The sequence below is a fragment of the Sorex araneus genome, chromosome X, assembly GCF_027595985.1.
Source record: "Sorex araneus isolate mSorAra2 chromosome X, mSorAra2.pri, whole genome shotgun sequence".
Taxonomy (NCBI): Eukaryota; Metazoa; Chordata; class Mammalia; order Eulipotyphla; family Soricidae; genus Sorex; species Sorex araneus.
Window position 1 is genome coordinate 32,574,462 of NC_073313.1, and position 26,239 is coordinate 32,600,700.

The window sequence follows — 26,239 nt, forward strand, 5'->3', positions numbered from 1 at the left end:
CCCACTCATAGGGGTTTTTTAAGTGCCTCTTCATCTGTGATAAAATATGTACGTTGGGTAAGAGAGATAGTACAGTGGGTAATATACTTGACTTGCATGCAGCTCTTCTGGGTTTAATACAGTACCCCCAGACCCTCATCAGGAGTGATTCCTGTTTGCAGATTCAGGAGTAAGAAGCCCCGAGCACAGCTAGATGTGGCCCAGTTTTTATTTTTATTTATTTAATTTTTTGCTTTTTGGGTCACACCTGGTGATACACAGGGGTTACTCCTGGCTTTGCACTCAGGAATTACTCCTGACGATGCTCAGAGGACTATATGGGATGCTGGGAATTGAACCTGGGTCATCTGCATGCAAGGCAAATGCACTACCTGCTATGCTATCTCTCCAGCCCTGTGGCCCAGATTTTAAATGGGCCTCTCCTCAGAACTCTTTACAAAACTTTTAGTAGTTTAAAACAAAGCAGAACAAAGTCCATTTGGCCATATTTCATTAACTGAAATAAAAGGTTTAGTAACTTTAAAAGCAGAGGGCTATAGCAGAGAGCACTGAGTAAAATTACATGGAGCAGGAGAAATCTACAACTTTATTCAATCCTTCAGTGGACAAGTGAATACAGATAGAAGCTAGACAAAGAAGGATAAAGAACTGGGTAAGCCAGTATGTTATTCACACAGGTTACTATTTCCTGATTACAAGCCAGGTATCTGAGAATTTCTCCAGTCACCCTAGATATACTTCTATGATCTTTCTTGCCACAAACACAGTCATCAACCGACAAAAATGAGGAAAGGAATATTTCTGAAATCTGCACTCCAGAGATGAAAACTCAAACTATGCACAGAGAACTGATGCCAAGGAGTTTTCCTGCCAGGAAAAAAGCAGCTGCCTCTCTGTTCGGCGATTTAAACCAAACTGCAGGAGGCACATATCATGACACTCCAAAACTATATACAGCAGTGACTAGTGACATGGAGCTTTGATAAAGGAATGTGATTAATGCAGCCAAGACTTGCTCTCACTCCAAACTGCAGGGATCCGCTTGGCAAGAACCTGTGTGCCATGAACAAACACAGGCTCCATGTAAACTGTCATTATTTGCACACCATTCCAGGGGGTTACAGCTTGGGACAAAATAGCTTGACTTGACATCTATTTGTCTCCATGGATTTTTTTAAAAATATTTTCCTCTTAAGTATCAATCTTGGCCAGAGATAGCTCACACTGAATGTATTATTTATTATTTTCATCAAGAAGCAGGCAGAAATTATATTTTCAAATAAAGAAGCGAGCTTTTAACCAAATCTGTACATCACAAAATTACTTATGGTCAGCAACCAAGAGTCCATTTCACTTCCCCTTTGCAGTAGTAGATTAAGAAACGTTTCACAATATGTTAGACATATTAGCCAAGATAAATAAGAATCTTGCAAAGAATGTTCACCACTCTTCTATCAAGTTACTGTACTTCTTCACTGAGCTTGTTCACAGAGAAATGGTAGATCTGTCCTAATGCGAGGCAATGTAGTAGGGAATGGGCACTCTTCTAGCTGAGGACCCTATACTAGGTGAGTAGAATAACCGCAGGCCTCCCAGAACTCATGGCTTCCCTGAATGTGCTTTACATTCTCCCACACTCATCCGTTGGGCAAATGCAGGTGATGGGTGCTTTAGAATGCCCTGCTGCAGAGGCTGGGTGCGGTGTTGGGGAGGGGTTAGGGTGGGGGTGGTGGGAGGGATACTGGGAACATTGTTGGAGGAGAATGGGCACTGGTGGAAGCATGTAAACGAAATGCAAATATGAAAGTTCATAAGTTTGTAACTATACCTCACGGTGATTCACTAATAAAAATTTAAAAATAAATAAAAAAGTATTTTTTAAAAAGGAGACTAAACAATCCAGATTAAATAAAAAAGAAGAAGAATGCAGCTCTCGGTATTCAGATTACCAGTGTGCTATCACTGTGTGGTGTACTTTCCTGCATACCTTAGTTTTAAAAAATATTAAAGCTTTTGGAAGCTTGCACACAATATTTGCACACAATATTTTGAAGTTTGCACACCAATCCCGCCATCATTGTCAACTTCCTTTCACCAAGCTCCGTCCTGTCCCCACTTCCCACCTGCCACATTGACAAGCACAGTTCAATGTTCTGTGGTTATAGTTTAGATCTGGCATTTCCAGTGACATTGGACCTGTGCTTTGGATACATAGCTATACAATTTTCCCACAGTACTGGTATAAGTCTAGCCCCAGGTCCCTGTTCCTCCAGGACCGATAGTATAGAGCTTAGGGCACTTCCTTTGTATATGGCTGACCCCAAGTTCAATCCTGGCACTCTATATAGTCCCCCAGGCCCTGCCAGGAATGACTCCTGAATGAAGAGCCAGGAGTAATCCCTAAGTACTGCTGAGTATGGGCCCCCAGAAAATATATCTGCAAGTCCTGCATATTTTCTTCAAGTTGAATGATTTGGTTCTGGGGAAAATCTATTATGAGTCAAGCTGAATTAATGAAGTCACATTGAGTTTGTGTTGAATCATTCCATTGACCCCAACAGTCTGCCAGTGTTTAAGCTGTCTGGGTCAGGTACAGATGAAGTAACATCCACTGCTGTCTCATACAATATTTAACCTCATTTTTGGAGCAGCTATTATATGCTTGATATAAATGTCAGGAGGAAGTTAAGGTTAATGTAGTGGAGTATTCAGCAGGGGAGATGGTTCACAGGGTTTGTGCATATGCTTTGCATGCAGGGGACCTCTGTTCTATCTCTTGCACAGCCTGGCCCCCTTCACAGGGAGAGACTCAACCCCCCACAAGCAGTGCACCATATGAAGCCCCAGAGAACTACCAGGTGTGGAGCAGTACTACAAAAACAAGTGTTGAAAGTGTTGATGTGTACTTTACAAATGTAACCAATGTAGTAAAACCATTGATCCTGGACCAGAAAGATAATACAGCAGTTAAGGCACCTACACGCCTTCCAAGCAACTGACCTGGGTTTGATTCCTAACACTGCAGATGGTACCCTGAGTACCATGAGGAGTTATCTCCAGGCACAGAAACAGGAGCAAGCCTGAGAACTTCTAGGTGTGGTCCTTAAAACCAGAAAGTAAAAAAATCTGTTTCTTCTTATTTTAGGGAGGCACAACAAATAGTATTCAGGGGCTATTCCTGACTCTGTGCTGAGGAGTTCCCTTGGTGCTACTCAGGGAGTGCCTGCCAGAGATCGAGCTAGAGTTGGCTGTAGCTGCTGTATTTGGGCATTTCCTAAACTCTTAGGCTACCTCTCCACCCCCTTTCTCCTATTGTTACTTAAGCTCCTGCCTCAATTTTCACTTTACTTCCTTTAGAGAATCCTCACATTTTCATCTTTACCTTGTTTTAGCAAAAGAGCTAATAGAGGCAAACATTTTAGGTGGCAATAATTCTAAAAAGCAAATAAATTGAACTATTTGGTCCCATGATCAAAAGCTAAGTTTTATACAAAAAGTACAGTTATTTTGCCTGAAAATAATTGTACATGTGCTCTGTAGCAGACTTTCCCCCCAATGAACCAGTTTATGGGATTGGCTAACATTCTTGGCTCACACCTGGTATAATTCAAAACAGGGCACTGTGTTCGGACAAGTCCTTGGAATAGATGTATGGGAAGTGAAAGAGAATACAAAGAGTATGCACTGGGACACTAATAGGAGAATATGGTGCCATCCAAGTGGCAGGTTTTGGGGAGTCGAGAGCATATCTGCAACATTTCATTACCAAGAAGAGAAATTATTGCATCTTCATTCCTATAGCACTGTCATCCCATTGTTCATCAATTTGCTTGAGTGGGCACCAGTAACGTCTTTATTGTGAGACTTGTTGTTACTGTTTTTGGCATAACAAATATGCCATGGGTAGCTTGCCAGGCTCTGTTGTGCGGGAGGGATACTCTCAGTAGCTTGCCGGGCTCCCTGAGAGGGACAGAGGAATTGAACTTGGGTCGGCCACATGCAATGCAAATGCCCTACCTGCTGTGCTATATCTTTTTAAAGCAAGAAGCTACAGTGTACACAGTACCCTGTGGTGGAGGTGTTCAGAATTAAATGGCAGAGGAGAGAAGTAACATGCCCAATAATTTGAAGTTTAACTCATTTCTATAAAGTTGAAAGGTATATCAATAAACAAAGAATTAAAAAATCTACTCAGGGAATGGTATAAAGTTTTAAAGGGACAATAACACTGAGTCTTATAACTAAGTCTTAATGAATGTAAGAAAACTCACCATATATCAAAATATAAAACTAGGAAGAAACAATCATTTTGAAAACAAAACTCAAGAACTCAACATGGCATGAAACAATATGCATCAGAAGATGCCATGTAATTTACTGTGACTAAATTTAAGTGGAGGTTGCTTCCAAAATAAGAGAATAGATGGCATATGGGAATCAATCTTAAAAGGATTCATAATGTTTACTCAAATGCCTATGCTTTATTTCCTAGGTACCTAATATCTTCAGTAAATCCATTTTTAGAAAACAAGTCTATAAATATGTTTCAAGTGCAATTAAACTGGTAATAAAAAAAAGGGAACAGAGAAACCTGATGAAAGCATTCCAGTGACATATTTAAGAAATATACTACTGGTTGCAAATGCTGGAAGGAAAATAAAAACTGCTATTTAAGTATTAGTACTACCACTATCAGTACTACTGACGATATAGCAACAGTGCTGATGCTATAACTGAGAAACAGTATAGCGAGAATGTTACTCTTTGGGAAAACAATATTTAAAGTAGAAAATATAGACCCTACCTTAATGTCAAATGGTCCTGTTTGATATGGTTGATTATAAATTTCCAATCGACTCCTAATAGGAGTGAGCCATAGAAGCAGATGATTTATTTGATCATCAATCTGGCCAAGGTCTTGTATGTGAGCTTCAATTTCTCCTTGTCTCTCAGGCAAATTCCTTGAAATCTGTGGGGAAAATATGTAACAATTTCTCATGGTTTAAATTTTTCAAAACTTTTTTACAAGTTATTGTTGTAAAATGTAATCAAAATGAAGCGTTGTCAGTATGTTAATAGCACAATATTATTTACATATATTACATGATAAAATTTCATTCATATCTTACAAATTATTCATGCATAGTCTATTCAACAAATTCTATGTTAAGACACCCAAGCCTCTTTATTGGAACCTAAGATGCACATAAGGAAAAAACACACCAACAAAACAAAATACACATTGACACAAATGCATACTCAACTCCAACTGAAAAAAAAATAAAACAACGCATTTTTCACTTAACCACTCACTCACTGTAAGGTGTTATTTACCAGACACTTTTTATACTTGCCTCTAAGAAAAATTGTACAAGAAAACCATTTTAGATACCCAGAAGATTGTTAAGATAATAAGGATTTCCATGATCTAGTGCACAATGTAATATAACTAAGTATAATAAAATCATACCACTGGGATGAAGCATAAAATAACATCTGATTTGACCCGAATAATGTTGTGCTAAAACAACAATGACAAAAGAGTTTACACTGTGTGCACGCTACATGCCATGCACTGGTGCTAAGGCTTACATCTGACTGTGTTCAGGGAACATACTCTATGGTGGTCAGGAGTCTAACAGCGCTCTGCTGCATGCAAAGTCCTCACAAATATTATTTTAACCCAACGTTATTTCCTGACAACATTGGGGCTGAGAAATGTGAAATTACTTGTAAATCAATCCAATATGGTGCTTAACAGTAGACATGAGTTACTTGGGTTTGTAATTGGGCTGAGCATCTGGCTGCTTAATTTGATGATTTTTAATTACTTTTTTGTTGTGATATCACAGTTTACAAAAGTACTGAAGGCACTACTTTAAAGTTGCAGTGCTTCTACATCAATCCCTTACTCACTGTGTCAAGACCCCTCCACCATCATCCCATGCTCCCTTCCCCACCCACTCCCCAGCATACTCAGTTCCCAATTCTAGTTTGTTGGCAGTAGGAATTGTACAGTCCCTCCCTGTTTCCACACATCTCATGTTTTAAATCTAAGTTCTAGGTCTTTCCTAGCATTTTTGCCTCGTCATTTTTTTTAACCTCACAGTGCCTTCTTGTAGAGAAATGCTCTATATGACAGTGAATGACAATGTCATTAAATATTAATGAATATCATTGATACTCAAGTGAAGCAGATAGCAATGTCAGCAAGAATAAGTATTTTTATTTAGATGAGTAACTGCTAACACTGGGATATAAATACAAAGAACATAAACCTGAAAGGAAAACACTTCATATTATTCACAATATAATTCTAATATTATATTGCAGCATTACAAAATAATCCCTACATAAATGTTTTAATATGAATTTAGTATATAATATCATATGATAAATAATATAGAGCATTTTAAAAGTAAATTAAATAAGCTTAACAATTCACTAGTGCTTCATCTATCCAAAGCCCTATACATTAGAACAACTGTCTCAGATATTTTTAAATAGCTAAACAAGGAAAATTATATTAATTTTTGTTTAGGTGATATAGATTCACAAGCATATGAATATTTCTATATTTTAGAGGTACAATGTTACTATAACTTGTTAACTATTAGTGCACCAATATTCCTCTCTACAATATCCCACACTATAGTCACCTTCAATCCTGTCATCAAAGTATAAGGGTTTCATTTCACTGGACAATTCAAAACCTTGTTTCCTTATGTACCATATACTAATCAGATCACCTGGTACTGGTTTACCTCATACTGATTTATGAACTCAGCACAAACCTCTCTAGTTTCATTTATTGTAGGGAAAAAGCAAAATTTCATCTTTAGTAACTATTTTCTTTTCCCTTGATTTTTACAGTACCAGGGATTGAACTCTGGGCCTCACACAGGTGAGTCATGCTCTCTACTATTAATGCCACTCCCAAGTCCAGAAATATTATATTTTAATTAAGCCCAAGAGGTATAGGGTAAAATAAATCTACATTAATTAACAAAATAACTAATCACTAAATTCACAGGTGAAGAACTTGGGTCAATGTGATGACCCCAAATATAAAATATTGCAGAGAAATAGGGTACAGGCTGCATCTAAGGTTTCCTGCCCAAATTGATTCACATCTCTTGCAGCCTTTCCTTATGTGGAGGAGATAGCAAAGCAGCAAGAAGCACAAATAGGATGCAGCATCTGCACATGAAGAGTGAATTATGTTTCTGTGTCTGCCTTGTCTGACTTGCATCCTGCTATAAAACCAAGTAAACATACCATTAGAATCAGCTCCTTTGTATTTGTAAGGAGAGGGGGAATATGAATCTGTGTTAGGTCTTATCACCAAAGTAATTCTATGGATATAATATATAATCTAATAATGCCCTCAACTTCCCTTTCTTAGGATTTATAAATATCAGTAAACAGTTTACATTTTCTCCTAACAAGTGCATTTAAAAATCATTTCACAGCTTTACCCAAGAGCTTCTAAGAGGCACAGAAATCCGAACTTAGTGGAGATAAGAGATATCAATTTTCTTAATATCTCAAATTTCAAGCTATGAACCCAGTTTGAGCTGATCATAAGATAGGTCATTTCATTTAGGACTCCTACAGACGCACAGAAATACATAGAACAGTCAACTCAGATGGCTAGCATAGGTCTCATTCTCCAAATGTGCCAAACACAGGTTCATTTTTCCTATATAAGTAGCAAGCTAGACCTCCAAAAAGAGTACAATGGGTAGGTCACATGCCTTGCATGCAGCTGACCTGGGATTGAGCCCCAGAAGCCTGCACCCCATGTAGTTCCAAGAGCCTAACAGGAGTGATTCCTGAGTGCACAGCCAGGAATAAGCTCTGAGCACTTCTGGGTGTGCACCCTCCAATAAATTAATCCACATTGCAAGTTATCAGTTACATAAAATGCAAATTTTGTCTTCCATTTCAGTGGCTTTAACTGAAAATAATTAGAAAATAATAAAATTTATTATTTTATTATTAGAAAATAATAAAAATTATTATTTTCTAAATAATTAGAAAAATTTAGAAAATTTTTCTAAATTTTCTAATAATTTAGAAAAAATTATTACTAAATTGGACCATATAAAATAAGAAACATCAAACATGATTTTACTCACTTTTCTTTGCATGGCAAAGAAAAGTGAGTAAAATCATCATCATCATCACTGTCATCCCGTTGATCATTGATTTGCTTGAGCAGGCACCAGGAAAGTCTTCATTTGTCCTAGTCCTTAGATTTTAGCAGTCTCTCTTTACTCATTCTTCCCAATGGTGCCGCATTGGAGGCTCTTTCAGGGTAAGGGGAATGAGACCCATCATTGTTCTGTAGTTGGCATATCGAATATGCCACGGAATGCTTACCAGGCTCTGCTATGCAGGCAGGATGCTCTCGATAACTTTCCAGGTTCTCCGAGAGGGAGAACGAGGCTATAAGAGCTGAGTAAAATCAAATAACAAAGTAAAAACAGCCATTTGTGACTCATATTTCAGATAAGGGCCTAAAAGTTTGTTTTTCCAAAACAAAGCACAGGGGTTACTCCTGGCTCATGCACTCAGGAATTACTCCTGACGGTGCTTGGAGGATCAATGGGATTCTGGGAATTTAACCCAGGTTGGCCACATGCAAGGCGAATGCCCTACTCAATGTGCTATTGCCCTAACCCCGGGGACTAAAGTTTTATCTGTGTTTTTTATTTTTTATGGAATCACAGTGAGATACACAGGTACAAAGTTGTTCATGATTGGGTTTCAGTCACATAATATTCCAAAAATGAAAACTTCTGAAAATTAGAAAAGGCCAATGCTCTGAAATTGCATGAAAATATATATATAAACAAAATGCAACTGTATCTTAAACACTAAAAATAATATAATGCTTGATTATAATGAGAGAAGTGAAAACTAATTTATTTTGCCTAGAAAAACTCAGCAATGAAAATGCACCATGTTACCATATCTGAGATAAAGGAAGAGCCCTAATCAGGGTTGACAGGATGACATATGGGTACACTTGTTCTTTTGAAGGGATTTTGGCAACATATATTGAATGTGAGTAAACCTTGATCCAGGACTTTTGTGCTAGGGATTTACCTTGTGAATATATTCCTATAACTAAAAGCAATGCTTGATGATGGTAGTGCAAATAGTAAATAGGTAGGATATTTCTTTCATTGCATCAAAAAATGGGGGGAGGAAGAGAGATAATATAAAGGCTAAGGTGCTCGTCTTGCACATACCTGACCTCAATTCAATCCCCAGAACCCTGAGTGATCCCTGAGAACAGAATCAGGCATAAGCTCTAAGCCCAGACAGTACAGCTCAAAAACAAAACAAAAAGTATAAATATAAAATGTATAAATAAATACCTTAATAAGGTAGTTAATTTATAAAAAGATACTATCATAAAACAGAATACCAGTGAGAAATTACCCTGTATATTTTAATGATAAACTATTATTTGGAGAGAAAATGTCTAAGGTTGACAGTAAAAAATACTCTGACCATTTCCCTATGATAGTATCACATGGAAATTGAGATATTACAACACATGATGTTGCTGCTTTTTGCCCTATTCAAGACAATTATCAGGAATTGATAGATTCTTCTATAAGGGTCATGTAATTATGGAGGCAATTGATAACAGATAATAGATGCAATTAAGTTACAATGTTAATGATGAGTAAGATTTGTTTCAACTTTTACATATGTAAAAATAATTCACTTGGATTTATAATTTCATATTTATAAAAATCTAGACATAAACCTTTTAGCCTAAAATATAAAATTTTTCCAAGCAATCTCTAAAATTATTAAAAATGCATGCTCTTTATACAACATGTTCCCTGTAGTTAAAGAAAACAAAGACATTCAGTTCCTTCATGAGTTAATTTATTAGATAACAATCTTCACCTAATTTCACAGATTATTAGCTTCCTTTATAAAAAGGAGTTTCTGGTGCCAGAAAGATAGTACAGCAGGTAGGGCTTTTGCTTTGCACGAGGCTGACCCGGGTTCAATCCCCGCATCCCATATGGTCCTCTAAGCACCACCAGGAGAACTCCTGATTGCAGAGCCAGAAGTAACTCCTGAGCAAAGTTGGGTGTTTTCCAAAAAGGAAAAAAAAATTCTGAATTCAATTTTATTTTAAAGAATGTGCATGTTTTAGTAATAAGCAAAAATTAAATATCTCATACTTAAATAGAACATTGTATGTCTAAAAGTTAACTGAAAAACATTGTAAATCGCCTTAACAAAAGTTAAAAGTATTTTCAAGAATTTTACTTCACACAATTATGCGTGTATGCTACCACAATGATCACTTAGTACCATTCTGCCATAAGAATGCAATTAGTCTTTTTAAATATAAATATATATATATAATTGTCTCAGCTCTGAAAAATAAACAATAAACAATATACCTATCAGAACAGAAATTCATACATGTATAAGAAAAAGTTTGATAATTTGTCCAAAAAAGTGAAACTGCTATGCTAAAAACTATGATTATCAGTTATGCTAATAACAACAAATATTTAGGAAAACTCAAACAAATATTTCACCTATTAGAAAGAACTACTTGAGACTTTTGGTTATTAAAGATCAGTTCTCAAATCATTTATAAATCATATTTAATCCAATCAAAACTGAAGCTTCTAGTGTGTTTTCTGCTTGGTTGGTGTGTGTGTGAGGGGGGCGCACCTGAGTGTGTTCAATAATATATAGGAAAGATACAAAAAAAACCCTATATATAAATGGAAAAAAGATTGTTAAATTGGACGTTAATCACCAAGAGATGCTTGTAATACAAAAATCATAAGGCCTGAGTTAGAAGTAGATATTCACAATGGACATATCAAATGGAGGACTTGAATCCATACAGCTTCCATATCTGAAAGAATATATGTAGCTAGAATTCTTTATTTTTTTTGGCTTTTTGTTTGCTTTTTGGGTCACACGCAGCAATGCTCAGGGGTTACTCCTGGCTTTGCACTCAGGAATTACTCCTGGCAGTGCTTGGAGGACCATATGGGATGCCGAGGATCGAACCCGGGTCGGCTGCGTGCAAGGCAAACGCCCTACCCGCTGTGCTATCGCTCTGGCCCCTAGAATTCTTTAATCAACAAAAAAAAAATTGCACAATGGATATAACTGGATGTAAAAATAGCACTAATAATCAGAGGTTAACAAAGAATTACTAGTTCACATCTACTTCAATAGCTTTTTGTTTGTTTGTTTGCTTTTGGCTCAATCTCAGTGGTCCTCAGGACTAACATTTTGTGGTGCTGGGTCTCAAACTGGGGTTTCCCATAAGCGAGGCAAACACCTTAACCTGTGCGGTGCAGCATCTCTCTAGCCCAATAAACATGACCTTTATGAGGATGTGGAACAACTTTTTTATCCACTTCTGGTGTGTGAACTGGTACAACCACATTAAAAAAAAAGATGGTATTTCCAAAGCCAACGATAACTATTTGACATCATTTAGACTTTATAGTTCCAAATAGGTCAAAAGAGGGGCTGGAGCAATAGCACAGTGGGTAGGGCGTTTGCCTTGCACGCGGCTGACCCGGGTTCTAATCCCAGCATCCCATATGGTCCCCTGAGCACTGCCAGGGGTAATTCCAGAGTGAAGAGCCAGGAGTCACCCCTGTGCATCGCCAGGTGTGACCCAAAAACAAAAAAAATAGGTCAAAAGAAATGTGTATACGAACCAAAGGACAAATGTGACAAACAGCATTAGTCCTCACCACATTATTCTGCACAAAATCCAAATGGTTACAGGACATCCACATTAATTTCATTTATGTTAATTTAAAAAGGGAGGCAAAATGAATCTAGGTTAGGCAATAACTGGATTGGGGGGGGGACTGGGAAGAACATGAGGAAGGCACCAGACGTGCTTTAATTCTCAATCTTGGTGGGAGAACCATACATGTGTGTGAAAATTTCCCCATCTACTCTGGGGTGTGACCCAGGCCCACATGCATTTGTTTGCGATACTTGCACACTTGGTTGTAGCCCACTGGACTGACACACTTCTTGTGATTGTGGAGATAGCACACTTCAGTTGGCATGTTCACACAAGTGATCGAGGTGCACAGGAGATCTCATACTTGAGGTGCCCCAAAAGTTGAGTCCCCAGAATCACACAGTATGTTGAAAAGTGCGAGGGATCTGAGCTGTGACCTCATGCCTGCAGACACTATGCTGAGCTCTCAGTGGGCACACTATGTCAGCTCTTTAAAAATCTAACACCGTCTATTCCGAAGAATTGTGCACTTTTCTCTGCATCTCATATTTCAATGCAAAAGACTACATAAAGGTGTTTTAAAAGTCTTAAAAGTATTCATTCCTCTCAACCGTAAAATTCCACTTCTATAAATTTCCCTAGGAGAATATCAGAGACATATGTAGAAACATGTGACAAGAATGTTCAATTCTGCCATTTGTATTAGTCCAAATCTGCCATTTCAACATAGAGAAGCTGAAGCAGAATTCCTCCAGCAGAATTCATTACATACATATAACGGGACACTTTGTATTCGCTTAAGCGCGTGCTATGAAAAACATGTCATTGGAAAATATTCATGACATATAAAAGTTTTGTACTAAATGATTTTTCTCGCAGTTCTCTGTGTATGTTTTACAAATAAGTATCTGATTCTTGATATAGTAACCAAATTACTGACGAGGATGTTTTGAAGTAAAGGACTGGAGCGATAGCACAGCTGGTAAGGCGTTTGCCTTGCATGCAGCCAGCCCGGGTTCTATTCCTCCATCCCTCTCGGAGAGCCTGACAAGCTATTGAGAGTATCCCACCTGCACAGCAGAGCCTGGCATGATACCCGTGATATATTCGATGTGCCAAAACCAATAACAACAAGTTTCACAATAGAAACATTACTGGTGCCCGCTCGAGCAAATCGATGAACAATGGGACAGCAGTGCTACAGTGCTAACAATTAAAGGTAATTTTTAAATGTGCATTTTATATATTCTGGTGGGCCACACCTGTTGTTGCTCAGGGTCTACTACTTCTGGCTCTGAGCTCAGGGATGACTCTTGGCTTGGCTAGGAGATTGAGCCAAGGTCAGAAACACACAAAGCAAGTGCCCAACTGCCGCACTATCTTTCCAGCCCAAATGTATTTTTTATAATTTGTATTTGATAGTTAAAATATGGTATTTGCCCAGGTTTCTAAAGTCTTATTAAGTTTTATTTTTAATTTTTATTAGTGATTTAATTTATATTAGGGCTGGAGTGATAGCACAGCGGTTGGGCGTTTGCCTTTCACGTGACCGGCCCGTGTTCAATTCCTCGGCTTCTCTCGGAGAACCCGGCAAGCTACCAAGAGTATGGAGCCCGCACAGCAGAGCCTGCCAAGCTACCCATGCATATTGGATATGCCAAAAACAGTAACAATAAGTCTCTCAATGAGAGATGTTACTGGTGCCCATTCGAACAAATCGATGAACAATGGGATGATAGTGACAGTGACAGTGATCTTCTTTCCAGAGGCCAAAATTATTAGCCTGCAGATGCAAGGAAACAATGCATATTCTACTGCCTCAATGACAGTGAATCACCATGAGGTACAGTTACAGATTGACATATTTTCATTCTTGTATTTCAGTCATACAATGTTCGAGTACCCATCCCTCCACCAGTGCTCATTCTCCACCACCGATGATCCCAGTACCCCTCCCACCCCCTTCCTCACACCCCCACCCATTTCAGTTTTAAATGTTGAATAAAAAAAGTTAATTATAATAGTTTACAAAATACATATTATCTGTAATTTAAAAATGAGAAAATTTGGCCTCAAGAGATAAATAATATTGCTAAAGTTAACAGTAAAAGAAAAAAAGATGTAATACTTGGTTTTATTGAATACAAATTCTATTTTTTCATAAACCACCCGCACCCCAAACCAGACAAAGCATATCATGGTTTTCTTTTAAAAATCTAACATATTTATTTGACAAAAGGAGAATTTCACTTTTACCTTTCAAAAAGCTTTCTTGCAGAAATGGCATATTTTCAATTAGAACTCATTATCATCAATGAGACACACATTTAGAAGTCAACATTAATACAAAATTCATCTATATAAACATATTTTGAAAATAAAAATACGTTTTGACACCTGCTAATTCAAGAATATCTATTATTGAGAGCCTGCCTCAGCGCGGAGAAGCCCCTCCCCGCCCCCTGCCCGCTGCGGCTCGGGGCTTCTCCTGAAGCCCCTGCCTGGCACCTTGCCGCCGCCGCCGTCGGATCCTGACCAATCTCCATCCTGCAGGTAAACAGGCAATCCTTTGGAGAGCCTGCCTCAGCGCGGAGAAGCCCCCTCCCCGCCCCCTGCCCGCCGCGGCTCGGGGCTTCTCCTGAAGCCCCTGCCTGGTACCTTTCCGCCGCCGCCGTCGGATCCTGACCAATCCCCACTCTGCTGCTTAGGGGCGTGTCCTCATCTCAGGGGGCGTGGCCTAAAAGTGGGCGTGGCCTCTTTCCGGAGCGGCCAACGCTAACGCGGCCGCAGTTATTCTTTGCTACCTCAGCTCAATCCGTACTGTGTATTCCTTTGAAAACTCACTTTTGCGATCTCAAACATTTATGTAAAATAGCCATTAGCTTAGGCTGACAGTATAAAAGCTATCAGGGAATAACGGAAGTTTAGCACAATCGGAGCCCCTTCTTCCCACAAAAAGGAAGAGGAATAAATAACTACAAGGTTCCAACTCTGCACTTCCGTGACAATATGAAGAAACAGCGAAAATCCCCTCCACCAAGAGAGGGAGAAGAAAAGATACTAGAAACCTCAAAAGAGTCTCCCAACATCTACGACCTCTCAGATAAACAATTCAGAGAGGAAATATGGAGGAGATTCGACCTACTCCAAGCAACTATGGAACAGACATCCAATAAATTAAGGGAGGAGATGAATCAAGCACTCGAACGGTCTACCAAGAAAATACAGGAAGAAATCAGAGCAGAAATGAGAGCAGAAATTTCAAACCTTCGAACGGAAGTCTCACAAATACAGCAATCGGTAGATGAAATAAAAATCTCACTAGATGCCCTCAACAGCAGAATGACTACAGCCGAAGACAGAATCAGCGAGCTTGAGGATGAGCTGCAGAAAGCTTACAGACAGCAACAAATCATGGCCAAAGACCTCAAAATGGCTATAGAGCGAATCAGAGCCCTGGGGGATGACTTCAAGAGGAACAACATAAGAATCATTGGAGTACCAGAACCACAGGGAAGTAACGCCAATGAAAAAAACATAGTCAAAGACATCATCGCTAAGAAATTCCCAGAGCTGGAGAAGGCAGGCGTCCAGATACAAGAAGTCCGAAGAGTGCCAGCAAAAAGAGACCCAAATAAAAAGACTCCAAGGCATCTCATAGTCAGAATGGCGGATGCTCTAGATAGAGACACAATTCTACAAGTAGCAAGGTCAAAGAGGGAAATCACATACAAAGGAGCACCCCTCAGATTTACGGCCGATCTGTCAGAAGAAACCCTCCGAGCCCGAAGACAATGGTGGGACATAGTGAAAAAACTCAACGAAATGAATGCCTCACCAAGAATACTTTATCCAGCTAAACTCTCACTCAAACTCGAAGGAACCATACACTATTTCTCAGATAAACAACAGCTCAGGAACTTCATAGACTCAAAACCAATCTTGAAAGAAGGTCTAAAGGGGCTACTGTAAGACAAGGAGGAGCCCCATAAGAACAACAAATCCCACAGAAAGATGACACAAAACCACATCACAATAATCTCTCTCAATGTCAATGGCCTAAATGCACCTATCAAGAGACACAGAGTGGCTAAATGGATCCGGAAATTAAACCCAACATTCTGTTGCCTGCAAGAAACACACCTGAACAAACAGAGTAAACATAGACTCAAAGTCAAAGGATGGAAAACAATCCTCCAAGCAAACAACCCCCTTAAAAAAGCTGGAGTGGCCATCCTGGTATCCGACAACATAGATTTCAGGATGAAAAAGATCAAAAGGGACAGCGAAGGTCATTTTCTGTTTATCAAGGGATATGTACAACAGGAAGAAATCACACTCTTAAACGTATATGCTCCTAACGAACGACCGGCTAAATATTTAAAACGACTCCTAACAGACTTCAAAGAGGACATCACTAACAGCACAATTGTAGTCGGAGACTTCAATACGGCCTTATCACCTCTAGATAGATCCACAAGAACAAAACTCAACAAGGAAACACTGACTCTGAATGAAGAAATCGAAGAGAGAGGCCTAATAGACCTATACAGGGCCTTACACCCCAAAAAGAAAGAATACACATTCTTTTCCAGTGCACATGGAACATTTTCAAAAATAGACCATGTACTGGGCCCCAGAACATACCTCAATAGAATCGGAAAAATAGAAATTGTATCAACCATCTTTTCAGACCACGATGCGCTGAAGATAGAAGCTAACCACCCACAAATACGGAAAATCAAATCAAACACCTGGAAATTAAACAATTCCATGTTGAACAATGAGTGGGTCAAGAAGGAAATCAAGGAAGAAATCAAAAGATACTTAGAAACAAATGAGAATGAAGACACGAGCTACCAAAACCTATGGGACGCAGCTAAAGCCGTGTTAAGGGGAAAATTTATAGCTCTCCAAGCATTCCTCAGGAAGGAAGAAAGGACCCACATAGATAGCTTGACTTCACGACTCAAGACCCTAGAAAAGGACCAGAGAAAGGACCCCAAACCAGACCGAAGGAAAGAAATAATAAAAATTAGAGCAGAAATTAATGACATCGAAACCAAAAAAACAATCCGAAAGATCAATGAAACAAAGAGTTGGTTCTTTGAGAAAATAAATAAGATTGATAAACCGCTAGCAAGTCTCACAAAGAAAGAAAGAGAGAAAACTCTAATAAATCGAATCAGAAATGAAAAGGGGGACATCATAACAGAAACCAGTGAGATTCAAAAGATCATTAGAGACTACTTTGAAAGTCTTTATGCCACAAAAAAGGAGAACCTAAAAGAAATGGATGGATTCCTTGATTCCTACAATCTCCCAGCACTGAAGAAAGAAGACCTGGAATACCTGAATAGACCCATCAATGTTAAGGAAATTGAAACGGTAATCAAAAACCTCCCCAAAAACAAAAGCCCAGGCCCAGATGGTTTCACTGGCGAATTCTTCCAAACATTTAAAGAAGACCTATTGCCTGTTTTCCTCAAACTTTTCCAGGAAATTGAAAAAACAGGAACTCTCCCAAACAGTTTCTATGAAGCACATATCTCCCTAATACCAAAAGCAAACAAAGACACCACTAAGAAAGAAAATTACAGACCAATTTCCCTGATGAACACCGATGCGAAGATCCTCAACAAAATACTAGCAAATAGGATCCAACAACTCATCAAAAAGATCATACATCACGACCAAGTGGGATTCATCCCAGGGATGCAAGGATGGTTTAACATTCGGAAATCAATCAACATAATCCAGCATATCAACAAAAGTAAAGATAAAAACCATATGATCATATCAATAGATGCAGAGAAAGCATTTGACAAGATCCAACATCCTTTCATGATGAAAACCCTCGCCAAAATGGGGTTTGGAGGAACTTTCCTCAAGATAGTCGAAGCCATCTATCACAAGCCTACGGCAAGCATTATCCTCAACGGGGAAAAACTAAGGGCCTTTCCTCTGAGATCGGGCACAAGACAAGGATGCCCACTCTCACCACTCCTCTTCAATATAGTACTGGAAGTACTTGCGATAGCTATTAGACAAGAAAAAGAGATTAAGGGCATCCAGATAGGAAGGGAAGAAATCAAACTCTCACTATTTGCAGACGACATGATACTATATCTAGAGAAGCCTAAAACCTCTACTAAGAAACTCTTAGAAACAATAGACTTATACAGTAAAGTTGCAGGCTACAAAATCAATACCCAAAAATCCATGGCCTTCATATATGCAAACAATGAGGCAGAGGAAAGGGACATGAAAAAAGCAATCCCATTCACAATCGTGCCCCAGAAAATCAGGTACCTCGGAATCAGCTTAACCAAGGAAGTAAAAGACCTTTACAAAGAAAACTACATAACGCTACTCCATGAAATTAAAGAGGACATGAGGAAATGGAAACATATACCCTGCTCGTGGATAGGGAGAATCAATGTTGTCAAAATGGCAATACTCCCTAAAGCGTTATACAGATTCAATGCGATCCCTATAAATATACCCATGACATTCTTCAAAGAAATGGATCAAGCAATCCTAAAATTCATATGGAATAACAAACGTCCAAGGATAGCTAAAACAATTCTTGGGAAAAAGATGATGGGAGGCATCACCATCCCCAACCTCAAACTTTACTACAAAGCAGTAACAATTAAAACAGCATGGTACTGGAACAAAGGCAGAGCCGTAGACCAATGGAACAGGGTGGAATATCCCTACACACAACCCCAAATGTATGACCATCTAATCTTTGATAAGGGAGCAAGAGATGTGAAGTGGAGCAAGGAAAGCCTCTTTAACAAATGGTGCTGGCACAACTGGACAACCACATGCAAAAAAATGGGTTTAGACCTTGACCTGACACCATGCACAAAAGTCAGATCAAAATGGATTAAAGACCTCAACATTAGACCACAAACCATAAGGTACATTGAAGACAAGGTTGGCGAAACCCTCCACGATATTGAAGATAAAGGTATCTTCAAAGGTGACACGGAACTAAGCAATCTAGTAAAAACAGAGATCAACAAATGGGACTACATTAAACTAAAAAGCTTCTGCACCGCAAGAGATACAGTGACCAGAATACAAAGACTATCCACAGAATGGGAAAGGATATTTACACAATACCCATCAGATAAGGGGTTGATATCAATGGTATATAAAGCACTGGTTGAACTCTACAAGAAGAAAACATCCAACCCCATCAAAAAATGGGGCGAAGAAATGAACAGAAACTTTACCAAGGAAGAAATACGAATGGCCAAAAGGCACATGAAAAAGTGCTCTGCATCACTAATCATCAGAGAGATGCAGATCAAAACAACTTTGAGATACCACCTCACACCACAGAGACTAGCACACATCCAAAAGAACAAAAGCAACCGCTGTTGGAGAGGATGTGGGGAGAAAGGGACCCTTCTTCACTGCTGGTGGGAATGCCGACTGGTTCAGCCCTTCTGGAAAACAATTTGGACGACTCTCAAAAAATTAGATATTGAATTCCCATTTGACCCAGCAATACCACTGCTGGGAATATATCCCAGAGAGGCAAAAAAGTACAATCGAAACAACATCTGCACATGTATGTTCATCGCAGCACTGTTTACAATAGCCAGAATCTGGAAAAAACCCGAATGCCCCAGAACGGATGACTGGTTGAGGAAACTTTGGTACATCTATACAATGGAATACTATGCAGCTGTTAGAAAAAAGGAGGTCAAGAATTTTGTAGTTAAGTGGATGGGCATGAAAAGTTTCATGCTGAGTGAAATGAGTCAGAAAGAGAGAGACAGACATAGAAAGATTGCACTCATCTATGGTATTTAGAATAACAGAGTGGGAGACTAACACCCAAGAACTGTAGAAATAAGTACCAGGAGGTTGACTCCATGGCTTCGAGGCTGCCCTCACGTTCCGGGGAAAGGTCAACACAGAGAATCGATCACCAACTACATTGTAGTCGAAGGCCATGTGGGGGAAGGGAGTTGCGGGCTGAATGAGGGCTAGAGACTGAGCACAGCGGCCACTCAACACCTTTATTGCAAACCACAACAGCTAATTAGAGAGAGAAAACAGAAGGGAATGCCTTGCCACAGTGGCAGGGTGGGGTGGGGGGGAGATGGGATTGGGGAGGGTGGGAGGGACACTGGGTTTACAGGTGGTGGAGAATGGGCACTGGTGAAGGGATGGGTTCCCAAACTTTGTATGAGGGAAGTATAAGCACAAAAGTGTATAAATCTGTAACTGTACCCTCACGGTGATTCTCTAATTAAAAATAAATAAATTTAAAATTAAAGAAAAAAAAAAAAAAAAAAAGAATATCTATTATCAATTACAAGAAAAATTTGACTGCAAATTGAATACATTTTTGGGTATGATTAATCCAAAAATCATGATTAAATTCTCTCCAGATAACTATACTGTGACTACTATGTTTTGGTTAATTTGTTATTCATTTTGTAAGAGATAAAGTTGTTGTAATGATTAAAAATGGAAATATAAAATTGGCAATTTAAATAAGTAGCAATTTGGATAATAACTTAGCATTATTTTGAATGAATTTTATAATTAATGCTGAATACTAAAACTTTCATACTTTAAAAAACATAGGTACTATTTGAATTTTAACTTATATTTAAAATTCCTCTCAAAATTCTGGAATACATAACAAGTTGAAAACTACAAAAGTTATGCTAATATATCAAAAGGTTCTTTCGGTTTTAAGGACACATTCAGGGGTGCTCAGTGCTTCCTCCTGCTTCTGTGCCCAAGGATCTCTCTTCATAGAACTGAGAGATTATATGCCATGCTGGGAATTGTTTGCATACAAGACAAGTGCCTGACCTGCTGTGGTCTCTCTGGTCCTATATAACTGTTCTTATGGCATTGGTATTAAGGTTATAATTTTGATTTTAAACCATGGAGCAGCAGATTCAAATTCATATTATAAAACATCATAACATAAAGAAACAAATCAAATAAAAATTATGAATAGATGACAGAATTTACATTATCTGACAGAATTCTCACAGATCAATAGGATAAATCCTCAGCAAAAATGTAAGAGGGATCAGAAACAGGCAATTCACAAAAGGGACACTAACCTAACAATCTACTAACCCGTTTAACTTCACTAGGAATCACAGAAAATATTCAAGCAGTGTGGCATAATATTGTACATGCAGATTTGGCAAAGATTTTTTTAAGTCTCCTGCTGCCATCTGATTTTATTTCACACAGTAGCAATAAATCAGGAATTGGGTCATCTCAAAATCATAATGATAAGAATGGTAGAGTAAATTTCGGAGTATCTGGTGTAAATCTATACACTAAAAATCCAAATATAGTCATGTTCTTAGACAAAAAAAATTCCTTTACTTATTTATAATTTTTCTTAAAGAAATATTTATGGTGTACATGTTAAATATAACTGATGTCATAGATTCATTTGGAGATGCAAAACATTTAAAATATCTTACATGCCCATATATGGAGTATACGTTAGAGATTAAGAAACATCCATCTAGGGAAATGCTTCATAACCATTATAAGGGTGAGGTTGGTATATGTGTGTGTATAGAAGAACAATTATTAGAATGGTTTTGTCAGTTATGGATGTTATGGATGCCTGGATTAGAACAGGATGACATATGCATGAATTAGAGTATCTTATATGAAGCTTCCCACGGAATTAATTCAAAGAATATTCACCAAAGTAACTATTTTTGTTTTGATCATTGCCCTATAAATTATAATCTAACCACCTGCTTCTTTTTCATCACATTCCTATCTTCTAATGAATAGCTAAGAATAAATCTTTAGTTCTAATAAAACTTCAAAAATTCAGTAGTAAATATTTCATTTTCAAATTTACCAATAGATTACAAAACTATGAAAATGTCAGGAGCATAGCTTAATAAAATGATCCCAATTAAATAATTGAAGTTGGACATTACCACCTTCAGACAAAATGCATGTGTATGAGGTATTTGGAGATTTCATTTCACCTAGCCTATTTTCTAACCTCTCTATATTAAAGCTACTAGAAAGCAAGAATAAGAAAGATAAATTGTCATATACAATACCAAATTATTTTTAACTAGTGTAAAGGTAAAATATCCCTCAGAAGTAGGCCATTTATTTTCTTTCTCTCTAGATATTTACTTAAATAATAATAGGAAACCAAAAGATACATTATTGGTTACATTTAAAGATTATAAATTTACTCAAAATTTTAAAATAAACAATTACAATTTTAAAAGTCATAACAATGTAACACTGGGATTTTACTTTTAAAGTGTATGAATGTTACAGTGCTTTAAGATCTTTATTACCTTTATGGGTCCTATAAGTAAAAAATAAAAACTATTTGAAGTTTTGTGCCTCTTCTCTCCTTTTTTATTTAACATGAGGTTTATTTACATTTCATCCCTGCATTCTTTCAGCATTTTCTTCCATTAGCAGTTTTGTCTTTCAACTCTTCATAATGAAAACAATTTAGAATGAAATGTTGGATATCATTATAAAACAAATACCACTTTTTTGGGGGAGGAATGCCTCTTCTCTTTACTCCCCAATCTCTCTAGGGTTAGAAAAGTTAAAACAGGTTCTTGCTTCGGCAGCACAGATACTAAAATGGGAATGATACAGAGTAGATAAGCATGGGCCCTGCACAAGGATGACACGCAACTTTGTGAAGCATTCCATATTTTTTGGTGGAGGGATGGTTACTCAATCATGGTATGACTGAAACATAAGCATGAAAGTTTGCAAGTCTATAACTATAGCTCAGGGTGATTCACTAAAAAATAAAATTTAAAAAATAAAAAGAAAGTTAAAACAGAATGGCCCACACTTTGCAAGGTGTAAAACCTCATCTTAGAGAAGCCACTTGTTACATTCTTTTAATTTTGATTGGACCAAGAGAGTTTTTGTGTTGTTTTGTTATGATGGGGGAGGCGGGGGGGGGGGGAGGAGGGATATTCCCAGCAGTGTTCAGAGTTTATTCTTCACTCCACGCTCAGGGATTTCTCTGGTTGGTGCGAGGGCACTGTGTGTGACTCCTGGTACTGAACCCTGATTAGCTGCATACAATGCAAGCACGCTACCTGCTGTACTATTGTTTGTGTTCAGTAGAGACTTCAGATGACAGTTTGGATCACTGGGGACCCCTCAACAAAATCTTCCTCAACCAGCAGTCAGGTTTCCTATGACCGTAATAGAAACACACTCCTGATGACTATTTTTCATCATTGTTGGTAAACACTAAAGTGTCCAGTGCATGCATCGCAACCACGCATGCTTCGCTCTTTCTCTCATAAATATGCATGAGTTTTATGCAAAACTTCTTCATACAGTTATTACGGTATATCACTTTAGCTTCCACTATAGACTCATATATCAACGTCATTCCTACTGGGCTTAAAACAGAAACACCTCCCCCCACCACAATTCGCACATACTTTCTCTTTTTGAAGCTTGATCTATAGTCTACAGTGGTAAACATACTTCCTAATTTGTTTCACTGTCAAGGAAGCTGCTCTTTTCAGATCTTCCTGTGCTTCACCACATGTAGTTGTAGTTTCATTTTCAATTTCTATTTGTTTTCAATCTTTATCTAAATACTAAGAATTACCATACTACTGATAATTCCATGCAGACCACACCAATGCCAATACCACACCAATCACCAGAGTGCCAACTTTCCCTCTCAAAGGTCCCTCCCTTTCAAGACCACACAACATTTGAAAGCAAACACTGTGTTCAATCACAGTGTTACAGGTTAGTTATGTTAAATCACTGCATCACTGTCATCCCGTTGTTCATCCATTTGCTCCATTGTAAGACTTGTTACTGTTTTTGGCATATGTATTAGGACACAGGTAGCTTGCCAGGCTCTCCAAGAGGGGCAGAGGAATCTAACTCTGGTCAGCCACGTGCAAGGCAAATGGCCTACCTGTTGTGCTATCACTCCAGCAGGCTTATGTTAAAGAGAGGGGAGAGTTAGAATCCTGCCCCCTATTATTAGGTTAAATAGAGGCAGTATTCTAACCCTCCCCTCTCTACTGACCTAGGTCAGCCAAGAAGTGGATGGGGATCTCAAGGATTCATGAAAATCTACAGGGGGCCCCTGTAGATTCACAGTTCACCAGCCCCATGAGGCAGCTCTCAAGATGTGCCTGAGTCCACTTGTTTTACCAGCATGGAAAATGATTCCTGCCACACAATTTCTCAGGGAGCGGTGGATTCAGGATGGAGTGAGGAATTGCTCTTAGTAGACAAGGAAAGTCAGTACTAGACCATCCCTCACGCAGACCTTTGAGCCCATTGCCTTCCCCTCACAGGAAAGGATTTTAGGAGGAATGAATTGCAAAGTAAAACAGTTTTATTTAGAAGGTGTAAGGAAGATAGCTGAGAGTATACATCTCAGATGGAGATGCCGGCCACCTTCCAGAATGTGCTGGGGGCTTCGGGGGCAACTCTGCTTGATTATATGAAGTTCGTTTTATAGGTGTTCTCCCAAGCTGCCCCCATGTGGGTGTTTTCTTTTTCTTTTTTACCTAGCTAAGAGTGTGTTGCTATGGAATTTTCAAGGGAAAGAATTTGAAACTTTTGGTGGTTCCCCTTCATGCCCTTACCATAACCCTTTATTCCTTTATTTCTTTATTTGTAAAGCTTCTCTTTGGAGAGAGTCAAGCCTTCCGTGGGCCTGTGCTGGCGCCAGTTAGAGTGTATCAAACAGCTATCAGTTATTGTCAAGTTAAGTCTGTAATAAAGCTTTTAGCTACTTTAGGGCTAGTGGCAGAGTAACTTCTTCAAATCCCATCTTGGTTTTATTACATCCCATGAATTCATTGCCAGGGAGTGCCACCCTTGCCCCTCATCTACTTGCCTGCTTCAATAACATGTTAGTTTCCTTGCAAAACCACGTCATTCCTATGTCTGAATTTTGTTGTTGTTCCAAAAGATCCGGTACAACGAATACATGATGAGACAAAGGAAAATTCTAAGGGAGATTCGGAAGTCAGAAAAATGTAATGTACAATAACTAAGTTTCAATCCTGGGAAATTCTGTCCTTATTGCCACACTAAATCCATGCTGTCTTTTAAATAAACCTTGGGGATCACAAGTAATATTCCGGTCCCTTAATTTCTAAATTTGCTGATTTCATAGCAAAATATTCATTAATACACATAACTCACAAAAAAATTTTTACTGTTCACCTCAGTTCAAACCCACCCTACTGTTTGGTAAGGAGCTTCTTACTGGCTCCCAGAGGCATAAGTCAAGTACAGTGAATTGGTAAAATTGATTTGCCCAAACTTCAAGAGTTCTCATTTATCTTCTAAAATGGATTTCATACAGATGATTGGCTAAAGAAACTCTGGTATATTTACACAATGGAATACTATGTAGCTGTCAGGAAACATGAAGTCATGAAATTTGCATACAAGTGGATCAACATGGAAAGTATCATGTTGAGTGAAATGAGTCAGAAAGAAAGAGACATACATAGAAAGATTGCACTCATATGTGGATTATAATGTAACTGAGAAGTACAAGTTGGCAACGATGCAACTTCTGGCAGATATCTCTCTGGACTTAGTTACTAAAATACTAAATTACAGAAACCCAAAACTGAGAGGCCGCTAAGTGTGGTCACTCGACCTCATACCTCTTCATCCTCAGCAATGGAAAACAAATTATCTAATGCTTCCTTTTCAGCAGGTCTGACTTTAGGGGAGAGACTCTCCAAACAATAATAGTGAGTTTTGTTGAAATATTGTATGCAATCAAAGTGAAAGTAAAGTGAAATTTATTAGTTACACAGGGGGGGGGGTTTAGGGTGGGGGGGCTAGGGGTGTGGGGGGGTTTGGGGTGTGAGGGGGCGGGGTGGAGCTATACTGGGATTCTTGGTGGTAGAATATGAGCACTGGTGAAGGGATGGGTATTCGAGCATTGTATAACTGAGATTTAAACCTGAAAACTTTGTAACTTTCCACATGGTGACTCAATAAAAAATTAAAAAAAAATAAATAAAAAAATAAAATGGATTTCATAAGGATTTACACCCACCTAACTGTCCACCCACCCACATACTCCACTACTTAATGCAATTTTCACCACATACTCTTTCAACCCAGAGGACCATAAAATTCCCAAAAAAGTTCAAATATAATTTTATATGACATAAGCACACATACCACAGAATGTGTTGTTCCAAATTAATCTCAAACTTTTCTTGCCCCAATTTTCTCTCTTCCCCCCATGCCTCTCAGCCACTCTCATTCTAAAATACGTAAAGAGTTGCTTATTTATTCTCTTGCCCTTAATTTTAGTTATTTGCTCAGAGGACATTAGTTGCAAGCTGAATGGTACAAAAAAGACCACTGGAGTGAGTCAGTAAATATTGTTTGCAATTTTATGTGTTTTTTCTTAATTTGAATTCACAGAAAATA

At 38.4% G+C, this 26,239-nt stretch overlaps 1 protein-coding gene and 1 non-coding gene across 2 annotated transcripts in view; one reads left to right on the plus strand and one right to left on the minus strand.

The window, feature by feature from the left end:
- DMD (dystrophin) overlaps positions 1-26,239 on the minus strand; it is a 2,715,231-nt gene that overhangs the window by 825,736 nt on the left and 1,863,256 nt on the right. The window contains exon 49 of the mRNA XM_055122927.1: positions 4,805-4,969. Coding sequence (XP_054978902.1) covers positions 4,805-4,969 — 165 coding nt within the window. The remainder of the gene's footprint in view (positions 1-4,804; positions 4,970-26,239) is intronic.
- Positions 22,386-22,492, plus strand: LOC129400459 (U6 spliceosomal RNA). The gene has a single exon (XR_008627700.1). It is a non-coding gene; the product is annotated as a U6 spliceosomal RNA (small nuclear RNA).